The sequence below is a fragment of the Chlorocebus sabaeus genome, chromosome 17 (genome assembly GCF_047675955.1).
Source record: "Chlorocebus sabaeus isolate Y175 chromosome 17, mChlSab1.0.hap1, whole genome shotgun sequence".
NCBI lineage: Eukaryota > Metazoa > Chordata > Mammalia > Primates > Cercopithecidae > Chlorocebus > Chlorocebus sabaeus.
Genome location: NC_132920.1, coordinates 32948797 through 32973240, shown reverse-complemented (window position 1 = coordinate 32973240; position 24444 = coordinate 32948797). Strand labels below are relative to the sequence as shown.

Sequence of the window (24444 nt, the reverse complement as noted above, 5' to 3'; positions counted from 1 at the left end):
GCTCAAGTGATCCTCCTGCGTCAGCCTCCCCAGTAGCTGAGACTACAGATGCTCACCACCACACCTGGCTAATTTTTTAATTTTTTGTGGAGACAGGATCTCAGTATGTTGTCCACACTGGTCTTGAACTCCTGGCCTCAGGCGATCCTCTCACCTTGGCCTCCCAGTATTATTATTTGTAATATTGTTGAATTTGGTTCATAAATAATTATTTTGTCTCCCATCTGTGTTCAAGGTGAAACGGGCCTATTATTTTCTTTCCTTGAGTTTTCCACAACTCAATTTCAAATCAAGACTACACTTGCTGATAAAATTAGCTAATCAGATTTAATCTTTTTTCTATTTTCTGGAAAAAATACATAATATAGAAGTTTCATGTTCCTCGAATGTTTGATAGAACTCATCTGTGAAACCATCTGGGCATTTTAAAAAATATAAATTTTTATTAGAGGTCATTGATAACTTTAAAAATTGCTTTAATACTTACTGGTATAGTCAAGTTTTGTATTCTTGTGCTAATTTTGATAGATGAAATGTTTCTAGGAATTTACCTATCTCACCTAGGTTTTCAAATTTATTAGCATATACTTGTTCATAATACTCTACGCTTTCTTTTTTTTTTTTATTATTATACTTTGAGTTCTAGGGTACATGTGCATAACGTGCAGGTTTGTTACATATGTATACTTGTGCCATGTTGGTGTGCTGCAACCATCAACTCGTCAGCACCCATCAACTCGTCGTTTACATCAGGTATAACTCCCAATGCAATCCCTCCCCCCTCCCCCCTCCCCATGATAGGCCCCGGTGTGTGATGTTCCCCTTCCCGAGTCCAAGTGATCTCATTGTTCAGTTCCCACCTATGAGTGAGAACATGCGGTGTTTGGTTTTCTGTTCTTGTGATAGTTTGCTAAGAATGATGGTTTCCAGCTGCATCCATGTCCCTACAAAGGACACAAACTCATCCTTTTTTATGGCTGCATAGTATTCCATGGTGTATATGTGCCACATTTTCTTAATCCAGTCTGTCACTGATGGACATTTGGGTTGATTCCAAGTCTTTGCTATTGCGAATAGTGCCGCAATAAACATACGTGTGCATGTGTCTTTATAGCAGCATGATTTATAATCCTTTGGGTATATACCCAGTAACGGGATGGCTGGGTCATATGGTACATCTAGTTCTAGATCCTTGAGGAATCGCCATAGTCAGGAAACGACAGGTGCTGGAGAGGATGTGGAGAAATAAGAACACTTTTACACTGTTGGTGGGATTGTAAACTAGTTCAACCATTATGGAAAACAGTATGGCGATTACTCTACGCTTTCTATCTGTGTCATCTCTGTAGCTGTTCCCCCTTTTTCATTATGTATTTGTTTATTCATTTTTTCTCCCGTTATCCATAATCAGCCTTGTTGTAAGTGAGTATCTTACAAATATTTTTAAATAAGCAGCTTTTGGAATCAAAAGTGTGTTAATTTTCATTACCTAGTTTTTTGTTCTCTATTTCTGTTTCATTGCTTTCTATTCTTTATAACTCCTTTTCTTCTTATTTCTTTAGGTTTGCTCAACTTCTTTTTCCAAAGTTTTGAGTAGAATTTTTAGGTCATTTATTTTAACTTTTCTTGTTCTAATAAATTTGAAATTATAACATTATTTTATACGTATATTTTATCTGTAACATTTTTACCACCTGTTTTAAAAATAGTTAATTTTCTTTATAACTGCTATTTATTTATTTGACACATGGTCCCACTCTGTTGCTGAGGCTGGAGTTCAGTGACGCAATCATGCCTCACTGCAGCCTCCATCTCCCGGACTCCAGCGATCCTCCCATCCACGACTGCCTTTTAAATTCATGTTACTGATAAATATATTTGTTCACTTACAATTTTAAGTATATTTTAGTTATCAAGTTCTAATTTTATTACAGTATAGTTGCAGAATATAGTTTGTTTCTCTTTTTTTTTTTTTTTTAGACAGGGTCTTACTCTGTTGCCCAGGTTGGCAAGCAATGGCACAATCTCAGCTCACTGCAACCTCTGCCTCCTGGGTTCAAGCGATCCTCCCGCCTAGCCTCCTGAGTAGCTGGGACTACAGGTGCACCCTATCCAGCTAAATGTTTTGTAGAGATGGGGTTTTGCCATGTTGCCCAGGCTGGTCTCAAACTCCTGGGCTCTAGGGATCTGCCCATGTTGACCTCCCAAAGTGCTGGGATTATAGGCGTGAGCCACTGCTCCTGGCCTAGAATATAGATAGTTTCTAAGATACTGATACTCTGGAATTTATTGGAATTACCTTTATGGCATGATGCATGTCCTATTTGAGTAAATGTTCTGTGTGACTTGAACTATTACATATAACTTTTGGTTTTTTGGCAACTTTTAAAAAATGAATCCTATGAATCTTGTACCTCATTTTATTTCCTTCTTTGCTTTCACTATCCTATGGCCCAGAACCAATTATGTTTTATCTATTTATAGTTGGCTGATAAATATGTGTCCTGTTAAACTGGCTCTCAAGAAAAACAATGCTTCTGACTTGTAGCATTGCTGATTTCTATAGTATAAATACCTCCACCGTGGTATCAAGTTACCAATAGTTAACAACTGTCTTCAAAAATCCTGAATACTTTACAGTCTGCTCTTGCTAGCCAGTATAAGACAGCACACCACTATTTTTTTTTTTAAAGATATTCATGTTGTCTATTAGTTTCAGTCCTTGGCTTCACTTATTTTCTTAACCATATTTTCTCTTTGACCCAATGTTGTTTTCTTCTTTTAAAAATTGTTTAAAATTATCTCTGTAAGCTGCTACAAACCTTTTATTGGAATGAAGGGCATTAGAACAGTTATTTGACCAATGCAGAAAAATGAAGTCTCCTAATTTTTTTTCTTTTGAGATGGAGTTTCGCTCTTGTCGCCTAGGCTGGAGTGCAATGGCGCCATCTTGGCTCACTGCAACCTCTGCCTCCCAGGTTCAAGCGATTCTCCCTGCCTCAGCCTCCCGAGTAACTGGGATTACAGACACCACACCCAGCTAATTTTTGTAGTTTTAGTAGAGAAGGGGTTTCACCATGTTGGCCAGGCTGGTCACAAACTCCTGACCTCAGGTGATCCACCCGCCTTGGCCTCCCAAAGTGCTGGAATTACAGGCGTGAGCCACCACGCCCCGCCGAAGTCTTCTAATATTAAAAGATTTAATCTTCATTCAGTTCTCAAAGTCTTTGCTGTGCCCTTAGGGCATGTCACATGCATGTGCAGCTCAGGGGGATCCTGGTACTCCTGAGGGTTCAGACTCAGAATTAGGGAATTTCCTCCTGCACTCTCAGTTTGGAGATTCCCCTACACATCCCCGCCCGCAGGGGCCCTTTTTCTTGGTTCCTCTGGCCAGAAAGCTGGTATTTCTCTTATTGACTCAGGGCTTGTGCTACCACGTAGTGCAGCTCTGCACCTGAGGCCTGATGTCAGGGCAGAACTGGGAGAAAAAAGGGGAAAACATTGAAAACCCACTCTCCAGGAGGGGTCCCTCTCCAAGTTTTGACCCTCTTCACAATCCACCTGCTTTTGTTTACTTTTTGGAGTCCTTGAGTACTTGCTTTTTGTATGCTGCCCAGCATTTCTACCTGTGATCAGCGATAAAAATGGGCTATTAAACTAGTGTTTTAAAATCGCAAATAAGTTAAATATCATGGCTAGAAACAACTCCAGGCATTTGTAATTTTAGATTTTTTCTTTACACTCCAGGGGGATGTGACTGTTCTGGAGTATTTTGAATTGGTATGTTTAGCCTGAGATCCTACTAGTATTTCTGTTGAATATGCCTGTTGACTGCCCACTTGTTAGCAAAATGGCATTGAATGTTGGAACTGCAAACTACCTTAGAAATCATTCAGCACCATCTTTTGACAGAAAAGGACATGAGAGTTCACTCCCGTCACTCAGGAAGTGCAGGGCAAAGATAGAAGCAGAATTCAATTTGTTTTAATACAGTTACTTAGTCATCTGGTAACAGTTTCATAAGTGCCAACCAATGTATGGGGCTATTTGTTGCAGATTTCAAGATGATATATGGGGATTGAGGGAATGGGAAGTTTTAGGGAGTGATAGAGGAAGGGCATATAATAAAACTAAATCTCAGGTCCCAGCCTCAGAACTTATTTTGTGACCTTGGTCAAGTGATTTAGTCCTTCTAAACCTCTATGTGTCCTATAGAAGGAATAATACCTATATAGGGTTGGGTGTTTTTGTTTGTTTTTCTTTTTCTTTTCTTTTCCTTTTTTTTTTTTTTTGTTTTTTGACATAGGATCTTTCTCTGTCACCCAGGCTAGAGTGCAGTGGCGCAATCACAACTCACTCTAGCCTCAAACTCCCAGGCCTAAGCGATCCTCCCACTCAGCCTCCCAAGCAGCCGGGACTACAGGCGTGCACCACCACATCCGACTAATTTTTAATATTTTTTGTAGAGACGGGGTTCTCACTATGTTGCCCAGGCTGGTCACGAACTCCTGGGCTCAAGCAATCCTCCTGCCTTGACCTCCCAAAGTGGAAGGATTACAGGGGGTTTTCTGGTTTGAATTTTAAGAGATAAAATTTATAAAACATTTACCCAATGCCATAAATGTAGCTTCTTTTGGTTATTGTCGCTATTCTTTGAAATTCACAAGTGCCCCAAAATATCTGAGCATTTTTCATGTATTGCTCTTTAATGTGAATGAATGCATTATGAAAGGAATTCTTTTCCATGCGAGTTTGCTGATAGACTTAGCTAATTCTCATGTGTGCAGGTGTCTTGCCTATCTGTCAGTCTTAGCCTCAAAGGAAAGATTCCCACCACCTCACTTGCATCCTCATCCCTTGGGCACAAGAATAAGAATTTTTATTGTTTGTACTACTACAAAATCATTCAGTACGTGATGACCTGTCATGTATAGGGCTCTTTATACTTCTAGTTTAGTCCCTTTTGTTTTCTCTAGGAAAGATGTTTTAGACCTGCGACAAAAGAAGAGAGAGTGTATGCTGACATCTAGGAGGGAGGAAGCGCCCTCCCCTAAGCTCCATCTCCCTGAGCACTCATTTCCCAACGACCATACCAGGTTTTTGTCCTAGAGAGTTTATTACAAAATAAGAAAGAGAAGTCTGGGGAAGGTTCACTCATCATAGAATTTTGGCAGCTCATTGCCCAAGATGACTCGATGGTCCACACCAGCAGCTGTAATAGTGACCAGGTAGACGACACCCCCGCTTGAGCCATCCCGGCTCATGGCCAGAGCAATAGCTGCAGAGGGTTTCAAGTTGGAGAGAGGGAGAAAGAGAATGGCTTAGCTTCAAAAATATTTTTATTCCCCCTCCATCCATATGCCTACTACTGCTTTCACCTCAAAACTCATCTTTCAGAAAGGCATATTTAGTGGTGTGCTGGTAAGTCAGTTTTTTTAAAAGAAGGCTTCCATGTGTGGCATCTGCTGATGTTCATGATGTAAATGCTCCCACTATGATCAACTGCAAGTTACAAATAGCTTAATGAGCAGCTCACAAATCCTTGACTATTTAACAATCAGCTCTCATGAGCGGTCCCAAGCCAGCCTCAGCACACCTCAGCACACCACTGGTTCTTTTTTTTTTTTTTTCAGACAGGGTCTCACTCTGTCACCTAGGCTGGAGTGCAGTGGTGCAATCACCGCTCACCACAGCCTTGATCTCCCCAGCTCAGATGATCTTTCCACCTCAGCCTCCTGAGTAGCTGGGACTACAAGTGTGCACCACTATGCCCAGCTCATTTTTTTTGTATTTTTTTTTATTGTTTTTTTGTAGAGACAGGGTTTCACCATCTTGCCTAGGCTGGCCTCAAACTCCTGGGCTCAAGTAATCCTCCTGCCTCAGCCTCCCAAAGTATTGGCATTACAGGTGTGAGCCATTGTGCTTAGCACACCACTGGTTCTTACAGTGACTGTGTATCCTCATTTGATTTACTCAGAACAGCCCTGGTTTATCCGTATTGCTCAAGAGCCCCATTGAGCTTTGCATTTGTCCTGCCCCTTTTCACGTTTAAAAGTGTACTAGTTTGGGCATTAACTTAAATGGTCACCCCTGTATTTCTATTCCTGTTCCTCGTAATCTACTTCCTTCCCATGTTTAAAAGCCCTCCCCAGGTACCCTTCCACTTGGCTGGTTACCGTCTGTGGTGAAGCGCCTGCACTCCTCTGGAGACATGCCTGGCTTATATGCTGCATCCACATAACCGTAGATATAGGTGCTGCCGGAGCCACCAATGGCAAAAGGCTGTCGAGTCAGCATTCCTCCCAGGGTTCCATATACCTGGGAGAGGGATCCTCAGGTTAAAGTATCATCAAGCCCTTCCTTCCCACTGAGACATTAAGTGGTCTCTGCACCCTGCAATGAAGCCCTGGTATCTCATGTCCCAAATGTACTATACTTTCAGAGGTAGTGTCCTTGGAACTCATTGCTAGAATGACATACGACTTCCATCTCCCTCTACAGGAGAGTGGGGAAGCCTAGAGGAGAGAGCGCTTTGGGAGAAACTCACCTGACCCCCTTCACGTTGGTCCCAGCCAGCTACCATGAGATGTGCAGACAAGTCCTCTCGATATTTGTAGGTGATATTTCTCACCACATTTGCAGCAGCCAGAACAAGGGGAGGTTCCTCCAGTTCTATCCTGAAGGAAATATTCGGAATAAAGGTTGATAGAATTTTAAGTCTCACTCTCCTATACTGTTACCATCATCCCTGCTAAACGAACCCTGAAAACTACAGCTGCAATAGCTCAAACTGCAGCCTCCCTCCCACATGTACAGGGGAACCAGAGTCCCACACCACCAACTGGTAAGAACCCTTCAATTGCTCACTCTCTTTTGCTGAGCCCCACCCACATAGCTTTCTTTTGGCTGCAAGGGCCCTGCCCTTATGGGGAAAAGCAGATAAGGTTACTTCCATCCCAACGACCTTGATTTCTCATACGGTAACTGCCTGAAATTAGGGTGGGTCACAATATCACCTTCTTCCTGATTATTTATGTTAGGATAGTGATTTACAGCTTTTAAACTGTGTTTGCATATATAACGTGGTTCTCCAAATAACCGTCTCATAAGGTACTATATATATTGTCTCCACTTTACAGATGCAGAAACTGGCAGATTCAAGTGCCAGCAGGAGCCAAAACAAGAATCTTTCATTTCCTAGTGTCCAGCTCCTGGAACAGCACACTGTACATGGATTCATGCAAGTTGAGGGAGCTCTAGTGGGTGGGGAGTCAGAACTCCAGAGCTTCATACCCATGGAGCTCCAGCTGGTAGGCAGCCATGTCGGCCACGGCTTGGGCATCGGCAGCTGAACCAGAGAGTGCACAGTAGATGCGCTGGTGCAGGGGGGACAGCTTGTCAAACACTCGGTTCACCACCGCCTCGCTGTTAGGAGGGAGTCAACAGTCACCAAGTTAAAACTCAGGAATTTTTTCTTTTTCTTTTTTTTTTTTTGAGACAGAGTCTCACTCTATCACCCAGGCTGGAATGTAGTGGCGCAATATTGGGCTCACTGCAACCTTTGCCTCCCGGGTTCAAGTGATTCTCCTGCCTCAGCCTCCCGAGTAGCTGGGATTATAGACATCAATCACCAAGCCCGGCTAATTTTTGTATTTTCATTACAGACAAGGTCTCAACATGTTGGCCAGGCTGACCTCGAACTCCTGACCTCAAATATCTGCCCACCTCGGCATCCCAAAGTGCTGAGATTATAAATGTGAGACATTGCACCCAACCAGAACTCAGGAATTTTTGAGGGTGATCATTTAATGTCTCTCAAATTTATTTGACAAGAGAATAGCATGAAGTTTAATGCTTGGATTAAAGCAGGAGGCAAATAATCATCTCAGATATTATTAATCACTACAGATGTTAATGAAAATTAGGTTTATTTTTCAGGCTTAGATTTTATAACAAAGCAAAAAATGCTAAGGTAAGAAAAATATGCCTCATCAATTTTTCTTTGCTATTAACAACCTATGCTATTAACATAGAACATAACTATGTTCTATGGAACATAATGTAAGTAATATTGACCTAACCCTATATACTCATTTTGCATGTGAGGAAATTGGTTAGGAGGCGGGGAAGAGACAACGTAGTTCAATATATGGTAAATGAGAAATCAGGTATCTGCTTGACAGAATCATCTTTTTGATCTCTAAATACAAATGGAAAGAAGCTGCTCAAAAATCTGTCTCCTGACCCCCACTCAGACCCTATTCCTTTACACTCATCCCTGTACACTACTAGGACAGGTCACATACGCATTCAGACCCCAGATCCTCCTCCACAAACTCAGAGACCCAAGCGCCCACCAAATAGCTTATCCTAGTGGCTTTTTGGGAAGGTCAACTCCATTCCTCCAAAGCTCCAATTTGCCAGTCTTTTCATGAATGGGTAAGAAAAATGTGTATTTGAGGCCATTAACTTCTTTCCAAATGCATACATCTTCACTTTTACTTACCCTGCAGACACTCGGGAATCAGAACCCACCACAACACCCCCGTCAAACTCCACTGCCATGATGGTGGTCTGCAGAGACACAGAATATGGAATATCAGGGCAGGAAGAGCCTTGATGCCCTCATGTTAGAGAAGAAAAAATATTCCCAGAGAGGCGAAGTTGACTGGCTCAAAGATCACACAGTAACAGGCCAGAGCTGACTGTCAGTACAGGCTTTTTTCCCTTCATCTTTCCACTTTATCTATTGTTTCATCTGGCTGCAAGGGAATGCCACAGCGCAGCTGTGATACAACACAGAAAGAACAGTGGCCCTGAGTTCCAACTTGCCTAGTGGAATCCTCTCCACTGTAAAGAGAGAGGTGGAGATGAGGTTCCTACAGGTAGAAGTGAAGCAGCTCCACAAGTGAAAATTATCTCCACGGGAAAGGCTCCTAGTATGTGCAGATGTGGTTTAGACCCAACACAGAGCATTTGACTATGATTCTGGGAAACAAGGTCAGCCTTTTCTTTTCTTTTCTTTTGTTCACAATCCTCCACTCTCAACCCCCATTTCATCAGAAGTGAGCTCTTTCAATTTATTGAACAGTGGAAAAAATCGAGGAGGGCAGTGGTTAGCATGGCCAGCGGCAAGGCAGGAGAGAAGCAGCAAGGAACACATAGATGGTTTAAAATAAAAGTTTCAGTTATGGAATTTCTGATCAAGAGGTAAATAAATATCTCAGCAGCCAGGGGGGTAAATTTGTACCAAGAGAGGATTTGACTGAGAAGTTTAAGTTGACTTTTCCAGGTCAAGAAAAGAATCAAGAAAAAGTGAGGGGAGATAGAGCTACATTTTTCCTGCTGCTGAGTTGGAAGGAGTCTTAAAGATCCTCGGTTCAAATGAGGAAACCAAGTCACAGAAAATGCAAACGACTTATACAGAGTCACACAGAATTAATAGTAGACCTGGGACTAAAATTCAGGTCTAACTCTTATCCCTTGTTTCCACTTCTACTTCCTACTTGCCACTGCTCATTTGGCAGTGAGGGGAGATTTCCCAGAGTATAAGTGGTTTCACTGTGCCTTTCTTACCAGGCTGTAAATTACTCTGGCCCCAAAGGACGCTTCTCTGAGTGTGCTTTCCGACAGACCCACTTATCATGAACAGAGGGTCAAAGAACAGGGTTAACTTCAAGTTAGAGGCTATTCCTCTGTAACAAAGCTGCCCCCAAGCCACGAGTGGTGGCAGTAGTCCAGAGCAGAAGCCAGCCAGCCAGTCTTGGGGCTGCCATCTGCCCCAGGCGCCCATCCTAAGCAAAGTCCCCCCCGTGGGCACATGGGAGTGGGCAGGGAAGACACAGGGAAGGGAGCAAGGCAGCATCTGGGCCAAGGAGGAGCCTTTCTGGGTCAAGCTAGGGAAGGGCATCACTGGTTAACGCAGAACCCCCATTATCAGTGCTTGGGCTAAGAGTTACCCAGTGGCAAGTTTATCAAAAGTCTGTGTGATGAATTGGTCCTTCTCAATAAGTGCCTATATTTCCTTCTCCCAAGTGCTGTTCTACTTCACCCAGGGAACCATTTCCTCATCTCTTTGCACCATCCCCAACCCCCTTTCTTGATTTAACCAGCCCCCACTGTCTGGGACCAGAGTGAAAGCGAAAGCGCTTTAGAGTAGCTTCCCCTTGACGCTTCCAGCTAGGAGTCAAAGCACCCCCTTTTCCACCAGCCTCGCGTGCCTGGTCCCTTCACGGACACGCTAGGCGACCCCCCCCCATCCCCCAAGAAAAGAAATACCCTATGCTGACTGCGGGCTGCAAGCGCTGGCTGCTAGAGGCTACCTCCCTACGTTCCCGTCGGTCTCTGCATTCACTTCTCCGCGCTTCCAGGGTCCCCTGGCCGGTACACCTCCTCCACCCCTGTGCCAACCCTCAAGCCCAGACCCATTACCCCGGTGTGGACTTCTCCTGCCCGGGGTAAGTCCCCGGTTGGTGCTCCTGCCCGCAGCATCCCTGCCAGGCGCCGTTCTCCCCGCCGCCTGGGGCACTGGTTTCGGACCTGGGACAGCGCGCAGCGCGCAGCCAACAGCCCCGCCCCTTCGCGGCGCCGCCAGGAGGCGCCTGGGTGCTGCTGTGCGCCTTTGCGCGCTGCGCAGCGGCTTTGCGCGCGGCGCTAACCTGTATAGGGCAGATCTGCCCGGAGACAAGTGACGAGACAGCCCCGCCCTGAGGCTGGGGTGGGAAAACTGGTGCTAGTGGGAAGGCAGGAGGCAGGGAGAGGCGGGAAGGGTGTGCGTGACGGAGGAAATTGGGCACCAGGGCTGCTTCCAAGATTCTCAGATCTGATTTCCACGCTTGCTCCCAAAATAGTCTGGGCGGGCCACTTTTGGAAGCAGGCGTATCTAGTGAGCAGGCGGCCGCTTTCGATTTCGCTTTCCCCTAAATGACTGCGCTTCTCGCCAGCGCAGGATCAGACTGTTCCTGGGACTTTCCGAGAGCTCCGCCCTCTCTCCCTCCCCCAGCCGCCTGTAGGGGAGGACTCCGCGATACCCAGAGCCTCAGGCCCCGCCGGAGCACGGAGAGTCCCAGGGCCGGCCGGGACCTGAACGGCGTCGGGGTGCCAATGGCTAGCTCTAGGTGCCCCGCTCCCCGCGGGTGCCGCTGCCTTCCTGGAGCTTCTCTCGCATGGCTGGGGACAGTACTGCTACTTCTCACCGACTGGGTGCTGCTCCGGACCGCGCTACCCCGCATATTCTCTCTGCTGGTGCCCACCGCGCTGCCGCTGCTCCAGGTCTGGGCGGTGGGCCTGAGCCGCTGGGCCGTGCTCTGGCTGGGGGCCTGCGGGGTCCTCAGGGCAACAGTTGGCTCCAAGAGCGAAAACGCAGGTGCCCAGGGCTGGCTGGCTGCTTTGGAGCCATTAGCTGCGGCACTGGGCTTGGCCCTGCCAGGACTTGCCTTGTTCCGAGAGTTGATCTCGTGGGGAGCTCCAGGGGCCGCGGATAGCACCAGGCTACTGCACTGGGGAAGTCACCCTAGCGCCTTCGTCGTCAGTTATGCAGCGGCACTGCCCGCAGCAGCCCTGTGGCACAAACTCGGGAGCCTCTGGGTGACCAGCGGTCAGGGCGTCTCTGGAGACCCCGTGCGTCGGCTTCTAGGCTGCCTGGGCTCGGAGATGCGCCGCCTCTCGCTGTTCCTGGTCCTGGTGATCCTCTCCTCTCTTGGTAAGGGGAACGCAGGACAAGAGGGGAGGACATAAGGGGACCGGGACGGGAATCAAAAGTAATTGTCAGTGAGGTAGAGTAGCGTGGGTTCTGGGAAATGTGGAGCAGGGGAAGGAATCCTAGCATGGGTCTTGGAACACCACTTCAGTGTAGAAGAAACGGCATTGGACTGGCAGGGCCAGAAGTTCGAGGCTCGATTGCTGGCCGGGTCTTGATTCTCTGGGCCACGCCGGAGGCGGGGAAATCCTTTGCTCTGGGGCCGAAGGGCGGGGCATCCTCATCTCTAACAGGAGGCTTTTCTACTTCATGATCTCCAGCCTTCCTAATAAAATCCTGAAAGTTCTGGTAGAGCAACCACAGGGTAGTGAGTTCCAGGGCAGCCTATTTCGGTTCGGGACTGAGACGTCAGTGTTTCCTTTCTGCTGATGCCCTCCAGAATAATGGTGAGGGGGAGGAGGCGTGGTGGGACCAGTCTGACTGGAACTGACCTACTTAGACTTAATATTTGTTTGTGACCTGTCTTCTCTTTCTTCAGGGGAGATGGCCATTCCATTCTTTACGGGCCGTATCACTGACTGGATTCTACAAGATGGCTCAGCCGATACCTTCACTCGAAACTTAACTCTCATGTCCATTCTCACCATAGCCAGGTCTGGGGGCTGAAAATGGGGCACCCTGCAAATGAGGGAGTTGGAAATTGGGGCTGCTGTCCAAAATGCACTTATATGGGGATACCTGGACCTTCAGTCTGTTCCCTGAACACACCCTGACCCCCTTTTTTTTCCGGGTTCTTTCTAGTGCAGTGCTGGAGTTCATGGGTGACGGGATCTATAACACCACCATGGGCCACGTGCACAGCCACTTGCAGGGAGAGGTGTTTGGTGCTGTCCTGCGCCAGGAGACAGAGTTTTTCCAACAGAACCAAACAGGTTTCTCCTGAAACTCTTTCATTATACACCATGTACTGTTTATATCCTCATACATCTGCCTTGATCTCCCCCATCCCCGCTCTCTCTCTCTCGCTCTCACACACACACACACATTGTTCTTTCTCATTCTTGATATACCCTCTCTCTCTGTCTCTGTCTCTCCCTCTCTCTCTCACACACACACACATACACACATTGTTCTTTCTCATTCTTGATATACCTCAGGAGCAAAATATTGTCCTCCTTACCTTAAGAAAAACCTAGAGTTTTCATCTAGCATTTTCTCATAAATCTATTCCTATATATCCTTTGATAGAAACCATAGAATTTCAAACCTGGAAATTTTGAGCTCATAGAGACCAACTGCCTCATCTGACAGAGAAGGAAACTGAGGCCAGGACCCTAAATGCGAAACTGCACAGTTACATATGGCTAGAGACACACTTGGGGTTAGAACCCTGGTCTCTTGAGTGCTCCAGAGACTTCAGCATGCTTTCTAGCAGCACTAGAAACTGCACAGTTACATGTGGCTAGAGACACACCTGGGGTTAGAACCCTAGTCCCAGTGAGTGCTCCACAGACTTTGGCATGCTTTCTAGCAGCACCCTCCTCCTCCATCTCTGTTATGTGACCAGTTTAAGCTCTTCCTGCCTGTGTGTATAGCATGGGACATACAGGTTCTTTAGGGAACAGAAAGCTTTCAGGAAAATGGAAATTCACATGTGCATCAATGACTTTATAATTAAAATGCAGGTCTTGGGTCAGGCCTTTCCTCTTTAACACTTATCCTCCCTGCACTGAGATTTGCAGACCTCTGCAGAACCCTAACATTGTTTTCTGCAGCCTCCTTAGAACCCCATACTGATGCCCTGACCCTGGCACCCTGGCTCATTGTTAGTTCCTGTCATCACTTGGAACCTGTCTGATTCACCTCACTCTTTTCTCCCCAACCCTGCAGGTAACATCACGTCTCGGGTAACAGAGGACACTTCTGCCCTGAGTGATGCTCTGAGTGAGAATCTGAGCTTATTTCTGTGGTACCTGGTTCGAGGCCTATGTCTCTTGGGGATCATGCTCTGGGGGTCAGTGTCCCTCACCATGGTCACCCTGGTCACCCTGCCTCTGCTTTTCCTTCTGCCCAAGAAGGTGGGAAAATGGTATCAGGTATGTTCATGGAGTTGGCCCGCACTACACAGACCCTCATCTCCCAGACTTGGCACACTCAGTTCCTCTCACATTGCTTTCAGTCCAACTTTCCTGGCGCCCTTACTGATTCTCCATCTTCATGGAACGCCCTGTCCCTCTGGTCCATGTTCCCAGGTTGCTCAACATTAATCTTCATACTCTCTGGGTCTTGTTTTCTAGCTTCTGCCCACAATCTGTCATTAAGAATTTGATCCCCAACCCATTCTGAGTCATTTTCCTCTTCCTTGTATTTCTTTAGTATCTAAGGGACATAGCTGTGTCTCTTTCTCTTTTCCCCCTTTCCTCTGCCTCTTCTCACCTTTAATTTCCAAATAGGTGGAAATTAGTGTCCCTGATGGTTTGCCAACCCATGTGACATCTCTTGTCCATGTCTCCACAGTTGCTGGCAGTGCAGGTGCGGGAATCTCTGGCAAAGTCCAGCCAGGTGGCCATTGAGGCTCTGTCGGCCATGCCTACAGTTCGAAGCTTTGCCAACGAGGAGGGTGAAGTCCAGAAGTTTAGGGAAAAGCTGCAAGAAATAAAGACACTCAACCAGAAGGAGGCTGTGGCCTATGCAGTCAACTCCTGGACCACTAGTGTGAGCACCTGAAGATGAATACCCATTCCCTTGTCCTTAAGATGCCGTAACTCCATTCCCATTCCTATGACCCTGCTCCCACTCCGCCTTTACTGGGAAATGGTTGGAAATACCGGGTTTCACCATGTTAGCCAGGATGGTCTCAATCTCCTGATCCACCCGCTTCGGCCTCCAAAAGTGTTGGGATCACCGGCGTGAGCCACTGTGCCCGGCCGACTGTTCCCTCATTTTTCAAAAATGGAGTGATATAACCTTCTTTATAGGGCTCTTGGTGTACTAGCTGACATCACATGAATGAAAGCCTCTTGCGAAGAGTAAAATGCTCCCCAGACAAGGTGATAGTGGTGATGGTGGTGAAGATAACCATGACTTCCATGATGTGCATTGAGTCAGACTCCCTGGGGTCTCTGGGTCATTCTCCTGTCTACCTATTGAGCCTACCGATGTCACTTGGGAGAAGGGGACTTGATATTTCCTTTCTGTGAATGACTGTGGTTCTTTGTGTCCCCTCCAGATTTCTCTACCTCAGTCCCTTTTTTTCTGTGGTCTCTATAGATTTCAGGCATGCTGCTGAAGGTGGGAATCCTCTACATCGGTGGGCAGCTGGTGACCAGCGGGGCTGTAAGCAGTGGGAACCTTGTCACATTTGTTCTCTACCAGATGCAGTTCACCGTGGCTGTGGAGGTGAGGTCCTTCCACCTTCACTCCCCAGTGTGATTCCTTCCTCTGGCCCAGCACCATCTGTGTTATTTCTTTCCATTCTTTACCCTTCTCACTTCACATAATGCTGGCAAGCAGACTAGGTCTCCCACCTCACTTTCACTATTCTTACCTCCCTCTAGGTACTGCTCTCCGTCTACCCCAGAGTACAGAAGGCTGTGGGCTCCTCAGAGAAAATATTTGAGTACCTGGACCGCACCCCTCGCTGCCCACCCAGTGGTCTGTTGACTCCCTTACACTTGGAGGGCCTTGTCCAGTTCCAAGATGTCTCCTTTGCCTACCCAAACCGTCCAGATGTCTTAGTGCTACAGGTACAACCTACCACTCCCTGTATTCCACTGGCCCCAACTATAATTCTGCCATCCTACATTTTCTTCCTGCCTTCAGCCTGCTTACTGCCAAGCATATATCCTTCCTAACCCTTTAAAGGTAATGGTAAGCATCGTCTGTTCCATAAATCTTCCCCAAACTCAAGAACCCAGTTTGGGCTTCCAAAGAGAATGGGAGAAGAGGTTTCGAAGCGAGTGCTCTCACATTCCAAGGAATTGCTGCAGGAAAATCTGTGTCTTCGGTCTTCCATCTTTCCTTCTCCTTTGTAATTTGGAGTGATTTTTCCATTTCCTGGTGGTATCTGACATCAAGTGTGTGGCATAGTGGTGCTGGGTGTCTGCCCTTGTCTTTGCCACATCTTCTATCTCTACTCCTTGGGGAGGCATCACCCAGACAGAGATCCGTGCATGTGGCGGGGTAGGAGTTGCTGTGTTTCCCTGTTTTTCTTCTGGGGTAAGATATCATGCTATGTAACAAGGCAATAACACCCTCTAGGTTAGAGGCCTTGGTAGCCTCTTATTGTGTGCTTCTCTGGCCTCTAGGGGCTGACATTCACCCTACGCCCTGGCGAGGTGATGGCGCTGGTGGGACCCAATGGGTCTGGGAAGAGCACAGTGGCTGCCCTGCTGCAGAATCTGTACCAGCCCACCGGGGGACAGCTGCTGTTGGATGGGAAGCCACTTCCCCAATATGAGCACCGCTACCTGCACAAGCAGGTATGCAAGAAGGTGGCATGAAGGAAGGCAGGGAGCATCAAATAAGAAGAGCGTTCTTACTGAGCACTCTGAAAGGGGAGTTAGGGAATGATAAGAGACCTTGGGTGGAGATGGTGGTGTGGTCAGGAGGGAGGTAGTATGATTTCGTGACGTGTTCTCAATAAAGATTTTGAGTCTTCGATCTCCAGATAACCATACTCCCATGTGCCTTGTTCTATGACTCTTCATCATATTTCATCTCAGGTGGCTGCAGTGGGACAAGAGCCACAGGTATTTGGAAGAAGTCTTCAAGAAAATATTGCCTATGGCCTGACCCAGAAGCCAACTATGGAGGAAATCACAGCTGCTGCAGTAAAGTCTGGGGCCCATAGTTTCATCTCTGGACTCCCTCGGGGCTATGCCACAGGTACTGTCTCCACTCATCTCACCACCCGGCCATCTTTACCTTTGCTGAAACCCCAGTAGTCTTGCCTTTATCCTTCAGTTCCTCCTGACTCATGGACATCAATTTGAAGTTGTAAGATCGTGCTCCTATGGCTTCTTCATCCTGACATCCTCAGGATTCTGTTCACCCTCCCAGAATCTCCCCTATCCAGCTACAACTGTCAGATCTTGGTGTGTGTGAGTGCGTGAATGCATGAGTGTGTCTGTGTGCTTGTGCGTGTGTGTACATGTACGCACACATATGGCTATACAGTTCTCATCTTGGCCCTTTGCTCTGCAGAGGTAGGCGAGGCTGGAAGCCAGCTGTCCGGGGGTCAGCGACAGGCAGTGGCGTTGGCCCGAGCATTGATCCGGAAGCCATGTGTACTTATCCTGGATGATGCCACCAGTGCCCTGGATGCAAACAGCCAGTTACGGGTGAGGCAGTCATCTTCTTCATGCCTATATCCCACCCCATCTTGCCTCTTTTATACATCTTCCATTAGTTTTACTAACATCATAATTATACAAACCAGTCCTTGCAATTCTCAGTTCCCAAATCCAGTTCCATTCGATGCCTCCCCAAGGAGTAGAGATAGAAGACAAGGCAAAGATAAGATACCTAGAACCAGTTAAAAGAGACTATCTACAAACCACAGACTGAATTTCTTTCTTTCATTTTTTTTTTTTTTTTTATTTGGACAATATCTGACTCTGTTGCCCAAGCTGGAGCGCAGTGGCACAATCTTGGCTCACTGCAACCTCAACCTCCTGGGCTCAAGCAATTCTCCCCTCAGCCTCCAGAGTAGCTGGGACTACAGACATACACCACTATGCCTGGTTGACTTTTGTATTTTTAGTAGAGATGGGGTTTCACCATGTTGCCCATGCATGAGTGTGTCTGCGTGCATGTGCGTGTGTGTACATGGCCTTGAATTCCTGAGCTCAGGTAGTCTGCCCACCTCAGCCTCCTAAAGGGCTGCAGTTATAGGTGTGAGCCACTGAGCCCAGTCCTATAGACTGAATTTCTAAAGCGAAACATAACGAAAAAGCCATCCTCATAATATTATTTTTAAATTTTTTTTTGTACAGACAGGGTCCCACTATGTTGCCCAGGCTGGCCTTGAACTCCTGGGCTCAAGTAATCTTCCCACCTTGACCTCCCAAAGTGCTAGGATTATAGGCATGAGCCTCTGGGCCCAGCCCATCCTAATCATATTAATATTAATTAAGCTAGTCTCTTTACACACACTGCCACTCATTTGTTCATTAGGAATCCTTCTGAGCTAGGCATTTATCATCATTCTACAGATGACAAAATGGAGGCTAAAAGAGATTGAATAAGCTGCTCATATAGAGGTCATATAACTTTTGAGTGGTATAGCCTTGACCCAAATTTGGATCTGCCTGACTTGAAGGCTCACCTCTTTACTACTAAGTTATATTTCCTTAAAATCTAATATAAAAATTCCAAGTCCATGGGTAGAGAAGAGGACTATTCAATAGTCTTTATTTTTCTGTCATGTGTTTCACTCTAGGACTCTCACTTTTATCCCACTTTCGCACCCTTCATTTAAAACAGTTCTTATGAAACAAAGGGTTTGCAGAGAAGTACTCAGAATGGGAAACTTTGGTGTCCTTAGGGTTGTTGGCAGAGTCAGCAGTGATCCTGTGAGGTCAGTCCCAGCCCTGGAAACAAAGGTGGCTCCCTGGGCTCCCAGCTCTGACGGTCCGATGTCTTTCCTCAGGTGGAGCAGCTCCTGTACGAAAGTCCTGAGCGGTACTCTCGCTCAGTGCTTCTCATCACCCAGAACCTCAGCCTGGTGGAGCAGGCTGACCACATCCTCTTTCTGGAAGGAGGCACTATCCGGGAGGGGGGAACCCACCAGCAGCTCATGGAGAAAAAGGGGTGCTACTGGGCCATGGTACAGGCTCCTGCAGACGCTCCAGAATGAAAGCCTTCTCAGACCTGCGCACTCCATCTCCCTCCCTTTTCTTCTCTCTGTGGTGGAGAACCACAGCTGCAGAGTAGGCAGCTGCCTCTAGAAGGAGTTACTCGAAATTTACTTTGAGTGTGTTACCTCCTTTCCAAGCTCCTCATGATAATGCAGACTTCCTGGAGGACAAACACAGGATTTGTAATTCCTTGGTGTGACTGGGTTTAGAGCCAGGGTTGATGCTTTGGTGTGGCCAGCACTCTGAAAACTGAGAAATGTTCAGAATGTACAGAAAGATGATCAGCTATTGTCAATAGGACTGAAGGCGTATGCTGGCCCATAAACACCCTGTAGGTGCTTGATATTTATAATAAAATTGGTGTTTTGTACTGTGGTTTCTTATGTTTCCGGCCCACCAAAGTGCAGCGCACTTTTCAGCGCGGGGTGTCTCGTCTTTTATCATCCTCAATGTTTTACCCCCTAAGTGCATCATCTTTTCCCTTAAGCTTTTTAATTCCTATGAGGCCCCTTCCACTTCCCCCATCCCCTTACGCCCACCCCCAAGAATGAGCAAGACCCCGGCTACAGGGCCCACCAAGGCACCAGCGGCCGCAGCTCAGAGCCGTGGCCTCTCCCAGGTGGCAGATGGGGTGGGCGCGGCCAGAGCAAGTGCCAGGGGGGAACGGAGGGACTGGGCGCGCCTCACAACTCACCACCTCGCCCGCTTCGGTCCTTCCTGGTTCGCCTGGCTGCGAAGCGGCACCTGGAGGGGAAACCTCAGAACAGTAGGCGGGATTGTCTAGTAAATATCTCCCATTCAGGGAGGTCCAGGTCGTGTGACGTCGACAGTTGCTGGGTAGATGAGGCCAACACATGTTGCAAGGAGAGGCGGGGTTTAGAGGCGAGAAACTCCGCAGGGCTTGGCCAAGCAAGGAGCAATGCTAGGAAGGGCGGGCAGAAGGGGCACGCTCTTGTGGGTAACTACAGGTTAGGAGACCGTTGAACCGGGAGGGGCCCTAGGATGGATGCCGTGGAAAGATTCAGAGACTGCGCCCTCTCCCTGGCGCCCCCTTCCCCTACACGCGGCGGTTATATTCTGTTGCAGTTGCCCCAGGACCTGTTCCCAAGACCCTGCCCCCTCTCGCTTCCGTCCCTCCTGGTTTTGTAAAGTGATGCTCATAGGAACCCCCACCCCGCGTGAAACTACTCCCAGCTCCTGGCTGACTTCCAGTCTTCTGGTTGAGGCTGCGCCTTTAGATGACACGACCCTACCCACCCCTGTTTCCAGCAGATGCCCAAGCCTGGAAGTACCTCTTACTGTAACCCATCGCCAAGGGGGCTTTTGAAGGCGCCCGTCGCTTTCTCGCTTTCTTCGGACAACCCTTGACCCATCGTTCTCCCGACCCCCATAAAGGGAGAGCAGAGAAGACGGTCCCCAATATGATAGTCCTGGTCCAGGCACTAACTGTCCTTTTCTCGGAAAAGGCAGGGGGATGTGGAAAAGATTCTGGTTCCCTCCCCTTCGATCTGTGGCTTTCGCTTTCGCTTCCTCCTCCGAGAACCGACAGATCTCCGGGTGCTGGGCGGTCATGGCTCTACTGGATGTATGCGGAGCCCCCCGAGGGCAGCGGCCGGAATGGGCTCTCCCGGTCGCGGGAAGCGGGCATCGCTCGGACCCAGGACACTACAGTTTCTCTATGCGATCTCCAGAGCTCGCCTTACCCCGGGGAATGCAGGTCGGGGCTGTAGGGGAACCCTCAGGGATGAGGGAAGGCGGGTGCTGAGGAGTGGAGGGTCGCCTGAGAGGAGGAGGCGAGAGCGGGAGCGCGGGGGACAGGGTGGGGGGCAGCCTTCAGTCCTGGAGAGCGCCAGACCCAAAGAAGAGGCCACGTGGGGATGGGGCCTGAGAGGAGGAAGTGCAGGTTAGAATAAAGAGTTACAGGTGAGGTGGGGGCTCCCAAAGGAAGACAAGAGAACTTTCCTGCCCTTGTCCACACACAAATCGTGGGGCCTTTTTCATGGGGTTATCACATGATATAGGAGCTGTGTGGTGTCTTGGGAAACCTATGAACTTTGCCTGCTGGCCTCGTCTCAGCAACTCACTTTTGCGCGACTTAGAACAAGTCACTTAGTCTAGGTCCCAAGCCCCTCTTCTGTAAAATGAGGATACTGTTACTAAACGGTGTTTTTTGAGGGTCGAATGGTTTTTGCATGGAAGAAACACTTTAAGTCACTCTCAAAGTTTTTTCGTTATGGTAACAAGTGCTTGCTTTCATTTCTATTGTGCTGGAAAATGGAAAAGGTTGATACAGCATACCTCTTCTTTTCCTTCTCCCAAGTCATTTCCTTCTAGAGATTGGTTATTAACTGTTTCATTTATTGATGGTTAGATGATTTGTGCATATCTCCTCACCCTCATACTCTCTAAAACCTTTTCCTGGAGCCTCTTACTACAGAATGTTTCATTGCCTTTCTCTACCTCTTTTCTCTTATTAGCCCACAGAATTCTTCCAGTCTCTGGGTGGGGATGGAGAAGGGAACGTTCAGATTGAGATGGCTCATGGCACCACCACGCTTGCCTTCAAGTTCCAGCATGGAGTGATTGTAGCAGTGGATTCTCGGGCCTCAGCTGGGTCCTACATTGGTGAGTCTATACACTCCAGCAGGCTCCAGAATCTGGGGAGCTGGGCTCCCCTTTCTACAGGAGGCCAACTCTGCAGCAAAGTGGAAGTGGATATTGATTTAGGACACACTGGGGGATCTGTGGGGTCATCCCTTCTCTCCCAAAACTCCATCTTCTTCCAGATACCTTACGGGTGAACAAGGTGATTGAGATTAACCCTTACCTGCTTGGCACCATGTCTGGCTGTGCAGCAGACTGTCAGTACTGGGAGCGCCTGCTGGCCAAGGAATGCAGGTAAGTGAGGCCTCTCATCTTCCTTTCTTAGTCTAGTGGTTAATCCCTGGATCTCTCAGATCATTGCTCCTTACTCTTGTCCTATGTGGTCCATCTTAGTGCTAATAGCATATTTCACAAAACAGCTTTTTGGTGATAAGAACCTTCTCCCGTAGGCCGGGCGCGGTGGCTCAAGCCTGTAATCCCAGCACTTTGGGAGGTCGAGACGGGTGGATCACGAGGTCAGGAGATCGAGACCATCCTGGCTAACATGGTGAAACCCCGTCTCTACTAAAAAATACAAAAAACTAGCCGGGCGGGGTGGCGGGCGCCTGTAGTCCCAGCTACTCTGGAGGCTGAGGCAGGAGAATGGCATGAACCCGGGAGGTGGAGCTTGCAGTGAGCTGAGATCCGGCTACTGCACTCCAGCCTGGGCGACAGAGCAAGACTCCGTCTCAAACAAACAAACAAACAAACAAAAAAAGAACCTTCTCCCAAATCTCAGCCTGTGCTCCACACATAAGCCAGATAATATGTCAGTTATTTAGCACTGACACATCCACCCTCGTGGGATAGTATCATTTACTAGGCTGCCTTTGTATGTTTCAGATACTTTAAATTCCAAATCTTTCCCTCATCTTTAGATCCTACAAAATAATTCCTTTCCAATGCTTATCTCTTCAATCGTTTCCTGTCTCATCAAGTTGGAAAGAGCTAACCTCCCTTCCCTCACTCCACTTTGTACTCACCCAGGCTGTACTATCTGCGAAATGGAGATCGTATTTCAGTGTCGGCAGCCTCCAAGCTGCTGTCCAACATGATGTGCCAGTACCGGGGCATGGGCCTCTCTATGGGCAGTATGATCTGTGGTTGGGATAAGAAGGTGGGTGCTCTTCATTCTCCATGTTCCCCCACCATGTCCCCCATGGATGACATATGTGTTTCCCATCATATGCTCCCACTCCCTCCCTGACAAGATGCATGGCATATAGAGTGCTTGGTTATAGAACTGTTCCAGTATATCCATGGACTATTTATTGACCCAGATATGAATCATTTCGTGTGTTTTGTAAGCTTGTCCCTTTTGTTAAATAGTTGACTTCAAGTTTGTTTTTTCTTTTTTATTTCTAAAGTTCTATGACTTTACCAGAGTGATTTCCTAATTCCAGTGTTCTTGTGGTAATATTAATTCTTTTGTCCACTATTTATGACTCACATTTGAACCTCCATATTACCAACATCTTCCTCTCCAATTTCAGCCTGAAATCTTTCATCTTACAGGGTCCTGGACTCTACTACGTGGATGAACATGGGACTCGGCTCTCAGGAAATATGTTCTCCACTGGTAGTGGGAACACTTATGCCTACGGGGTCATGGACAGTGGCTATCGGCCTAATCTTAGCCCTGAAGAGGCCTATGACCTTGGCCGCAGGGCGATTGCTCATGCCACTCACAGAGACAGCTATTCTGGAGGCGTTGTCAATAGTAAGAGACCAATGCTCCCACCCTCATGTCTGGGAGGAATCAGCGGGCGGTTGGGGGGTGACTTAAGATTGAGAAACTAGCCTGGCCAAGATGAAACCCCATCTCTACTAAAAATACAAAAATTAGCTGGACATGGTGACGGGTGCCTATAGTCCCAGCTACTTGGGAGGCTGAGGCAGGAGAATCACTTGAACCTGGGAGGTGGAACTTGGCAGTGAGCCAAGATCATGCCATTGCACTCCAGTCTGGGCCACAGAGCGAGACTCTGTCTCAAAAGAAAAAAAAAAAAAAGATTGAAAGACTCAAAGGAGGGAGAGTGGTAGGAAGGAAATTTTCAGAGTCAGAAGAAGGGCATTAAAGGCCCAGTCATACGGTTTTAAGCCTGTGCATGTGTCTTGTTGCTGCCTTCAACGTAACATCAGTGACAGGAACTTGCTGAGCTGAAAGGTGACTCTGAGTTCTTTTCTTATTTGTCCACAGCGTACCACATGAAGGAAGATGGTTGGGTAAAAGTAGAAAGTACAGATGTCAGTGACTTGCTGCATCAGTACCGGGAAGCCAACCAGTAATGGTGGTGGTGGCAGCTGGGCAGGTCTCCTCCGGGACGGTTTGGCCGACTCAGGGACCTGAGCTACGTTAAGCCCCAGAAGAAGAAGCCTAGCCTGAGCCAAAGACAGAGTACGGGCTCAGCAGCCAGAGGAGGTGGTGAAGTGCATCTTCTGCGTGTTCTCTATTTGAACAAGTGTTTCCCCCAGGGAAGCTTCTGGGTGCCCTACTAAGTAGAATAAAGAAAAACGGTTATAAATACCTCTTGTGGCTGAATGGGGTTGGGCCTGTGGTTGTTGGGTGGGGCAGGAAATAGACACTTTTTCTGGAGAAGAGACTCAGACCCTTATCTAAGAAATGTGGCCTTACCACATATTTCTTCCTGGGGTTTCCTTCCACACTCATCTCTCCAAGACCTCAGGAAGGCTGTTCATTGTTGTCCATGGACATTTATTTGCAATTTCACATAGGTTAGGGTCCTTTCCATAGAGGGACACCTGGGGACTCCTGTGTGCTCCATTGTTAATGGTTTGAGGAACAGGGAGTAGGGCACCTAGGATAACTGTTTTTGACTTTACAGAGTGGGATGAAAAAGCTTCCACTTCACCTTAATACAGTAATCATATAAACACCATACCATTTACCCCAAATAACACTTTGGAGATATTGGATATTGAATATAAAGACAGACATTAGGGGTCCAATTTCATTATGTGTCATGCTGAATTGCAAGATGACAGGACTATAATTCTAGAGGAAGAAGAGATCAGGGGGACTCCCCTAAGTGAGGAGTGCAGGGAAAATGTGAAAGGCCCAGGTTAGAAGAAAAAGACACACATCATGAGATTTCCAGAATCATGCTGGAACTATGGACCGTGTCGCTTTCCAGAGAATAAAGGAAACAAATGCTTGAAAGTAGGAGCATGAGCTTGAGCATGGAACTTCCTTCATTAGAGAGAGATATTTAAAATTCCAGA

General features: G+C 47.5%; 3 protein-coding genes and 1 long non-coding RNA gene across 5 annotated transcripts; 2 read left to right on the top strand and 2 right to left on the bottom strand.

The window, feature by feature from the left end:
- Window positions 1–5097: 5097 nt before the first annotated feature.
- PSMB9 (proteasome 20S subunit beta 9) lies at window positions 5098–10590 on the bottom strand. The gene is made up of 6 exons (XM_007972990.3): window positions 10432–10590; window positions 8507–8574; window positions 7294–7425; window positions 6548–6677; window positions 6177–6318; window positions 5098–5278 (listed from the first exon to the last, which is right to left on the bottom strand). The coding sequence occupies exons 1-6, from the start codon at window positions 10489–10491 to the stop codon at window positions 5151–5153; spliced, it is 660 nt and encodes a 219-aa protein (XP_007971181.1). The 5' UTR covers window positions 10492–10590; the 3' UTR covers window positions 5098–5150.
- A 243-nt stretch (window positions 10591–10833) lies between these two features.
- On the top strand, window positions 10834–18928 carry TAP1 (transporter 1, ATP binding cassette subfamily B member). 2 transcript variants are annotated; one of them, XM_007972988.3, is made up of 11 exons: window positions 10834–11701; window positions 12237–12351; window positions 12500–12630; window positions 13589–13794; window positions 14216–14413; window positions 14969–15097; window positions 15256–15444; window positions 16006–16179; window positions 16423–16585; window positions 16904–17045; window positions 18351–18928. In XM_007972988.3, the coding sequence occupies exons 1-11, from the start codon at window positions 10924–10926 to the stop codon at window positions 18646–18648; spliced, it is 2523 nt and encodes an 840-aa protein (XP_007971179.3). In that variant the 5' UTR covers window positions 10834–10923; the 3' UTR covers window positions 18649–18928. The 2 variants fall into 2 exon arrangements, with proteins under 2 accessions (XP_007971179.3, XP_007971180.3); XM_007972989.3 differs by having other exon boundaries at window positions 10835–11701; window positions 16904–17040.
- On the bottom strand, window positions 18086–19939 carry LOC119626827 (uncharacterized). The gene is made up of 3 exons (XR_012089127.1): window positions 19851–19939; window positions 19253–19480; window positions 18086–18718 (listed from the first exon to the last, which is right to left on the bottom strand). It is a non-coding gene; the product is annotated as an uncharacterized lncRNA (long non-coding RNA).
- PSMB8 (proteasome 20S subunit beta 8) lies at window positions 19513–23726 on the top strand. Its single transcript, XM_007972987.3, has 6 exons — window positions 19513–20275; window positions 21036–21183; window positions 21345–21456; window positions 22189–22318; window positions 22717–22921; window positions 23402–23726. Exons 1-6 carry the CDS (start codon window positions 20033–20035, stop codon window positions 23488–23490), a joined length of 927 nt encoding a protein of 308 aa, XP_007971178.3. The 5' UTR covers window positions 19513–20032; the 3' UTR covers window positions 23491–23726.
- Window positions 23727–24444: the final 718 nt, after the last annotated feature.

Bases quoted from the DNA above. Each gene is read 5' to 3' on its own strand.
- PSMB9 (XM_007972990.3), bottom strand. From the start codon at position 10,491: ATGCTGCGGGCAGGAGCACCAACCGGGGACTTACCCCGGGCAGGAGAA. The intron at 8,575-10,431 runs GTAATGGGTCTG...GTGTCTCTGCAG, and splicing joins CAGGAGAAGTCCACACCGGG to ACCACCATCATGGCAGTGGA. The intron at 5,279-6,176 runs GTAACCAGCCAA...AACCCTCTGCAG, and splicing joins CAGGCGCTTCACCACAGACG to CTATTGCTCTGGCCATGAGC.
- PSMB8 (XM_007972987.3), top strand. From the start codon at position 20,033: ATGTGGAAAAGATTCTGGTTCCCTCCCCTTCGATCTGTGGCTTTCGCT. The intron at 20,276-21,035 runs GTCGGGGCTGTA...TTCTCTTATTAG, and splicing joins CCTTACCCCGGGGAATGCAG to CCCACAGAATTCTTCCAGTC. The intron at 22,922-23,401 runs GTAAGAGACCAA...ATTTGTCCACAG, and splicing joins TTCTGGAGGCGTTGTCAATA to CGTACCACATGAAGGAAGAT.
- TAP1 (XM_007972988.3), top strand. From the start codon at position 10,924: ATGACTGCGCTTCTCGCCAGCGCAGGATCAGACTGTTCCTGGGACTTT. The intron at 12,631-13,588 runs GTTTCTCCTGAA...CCAACCCTGCAG, and splicing joins TTTCCAACAGAACCAAACAG to GTAACATCACGTCTCGGGTA. The intron at 14,414-14,968 runs GTGAGCACCTGA...TGGTCTCTATAG, and splicing joins TCAACTCCTGGACCACTAGT to ATTTCAGGCATGCTGCTGAA.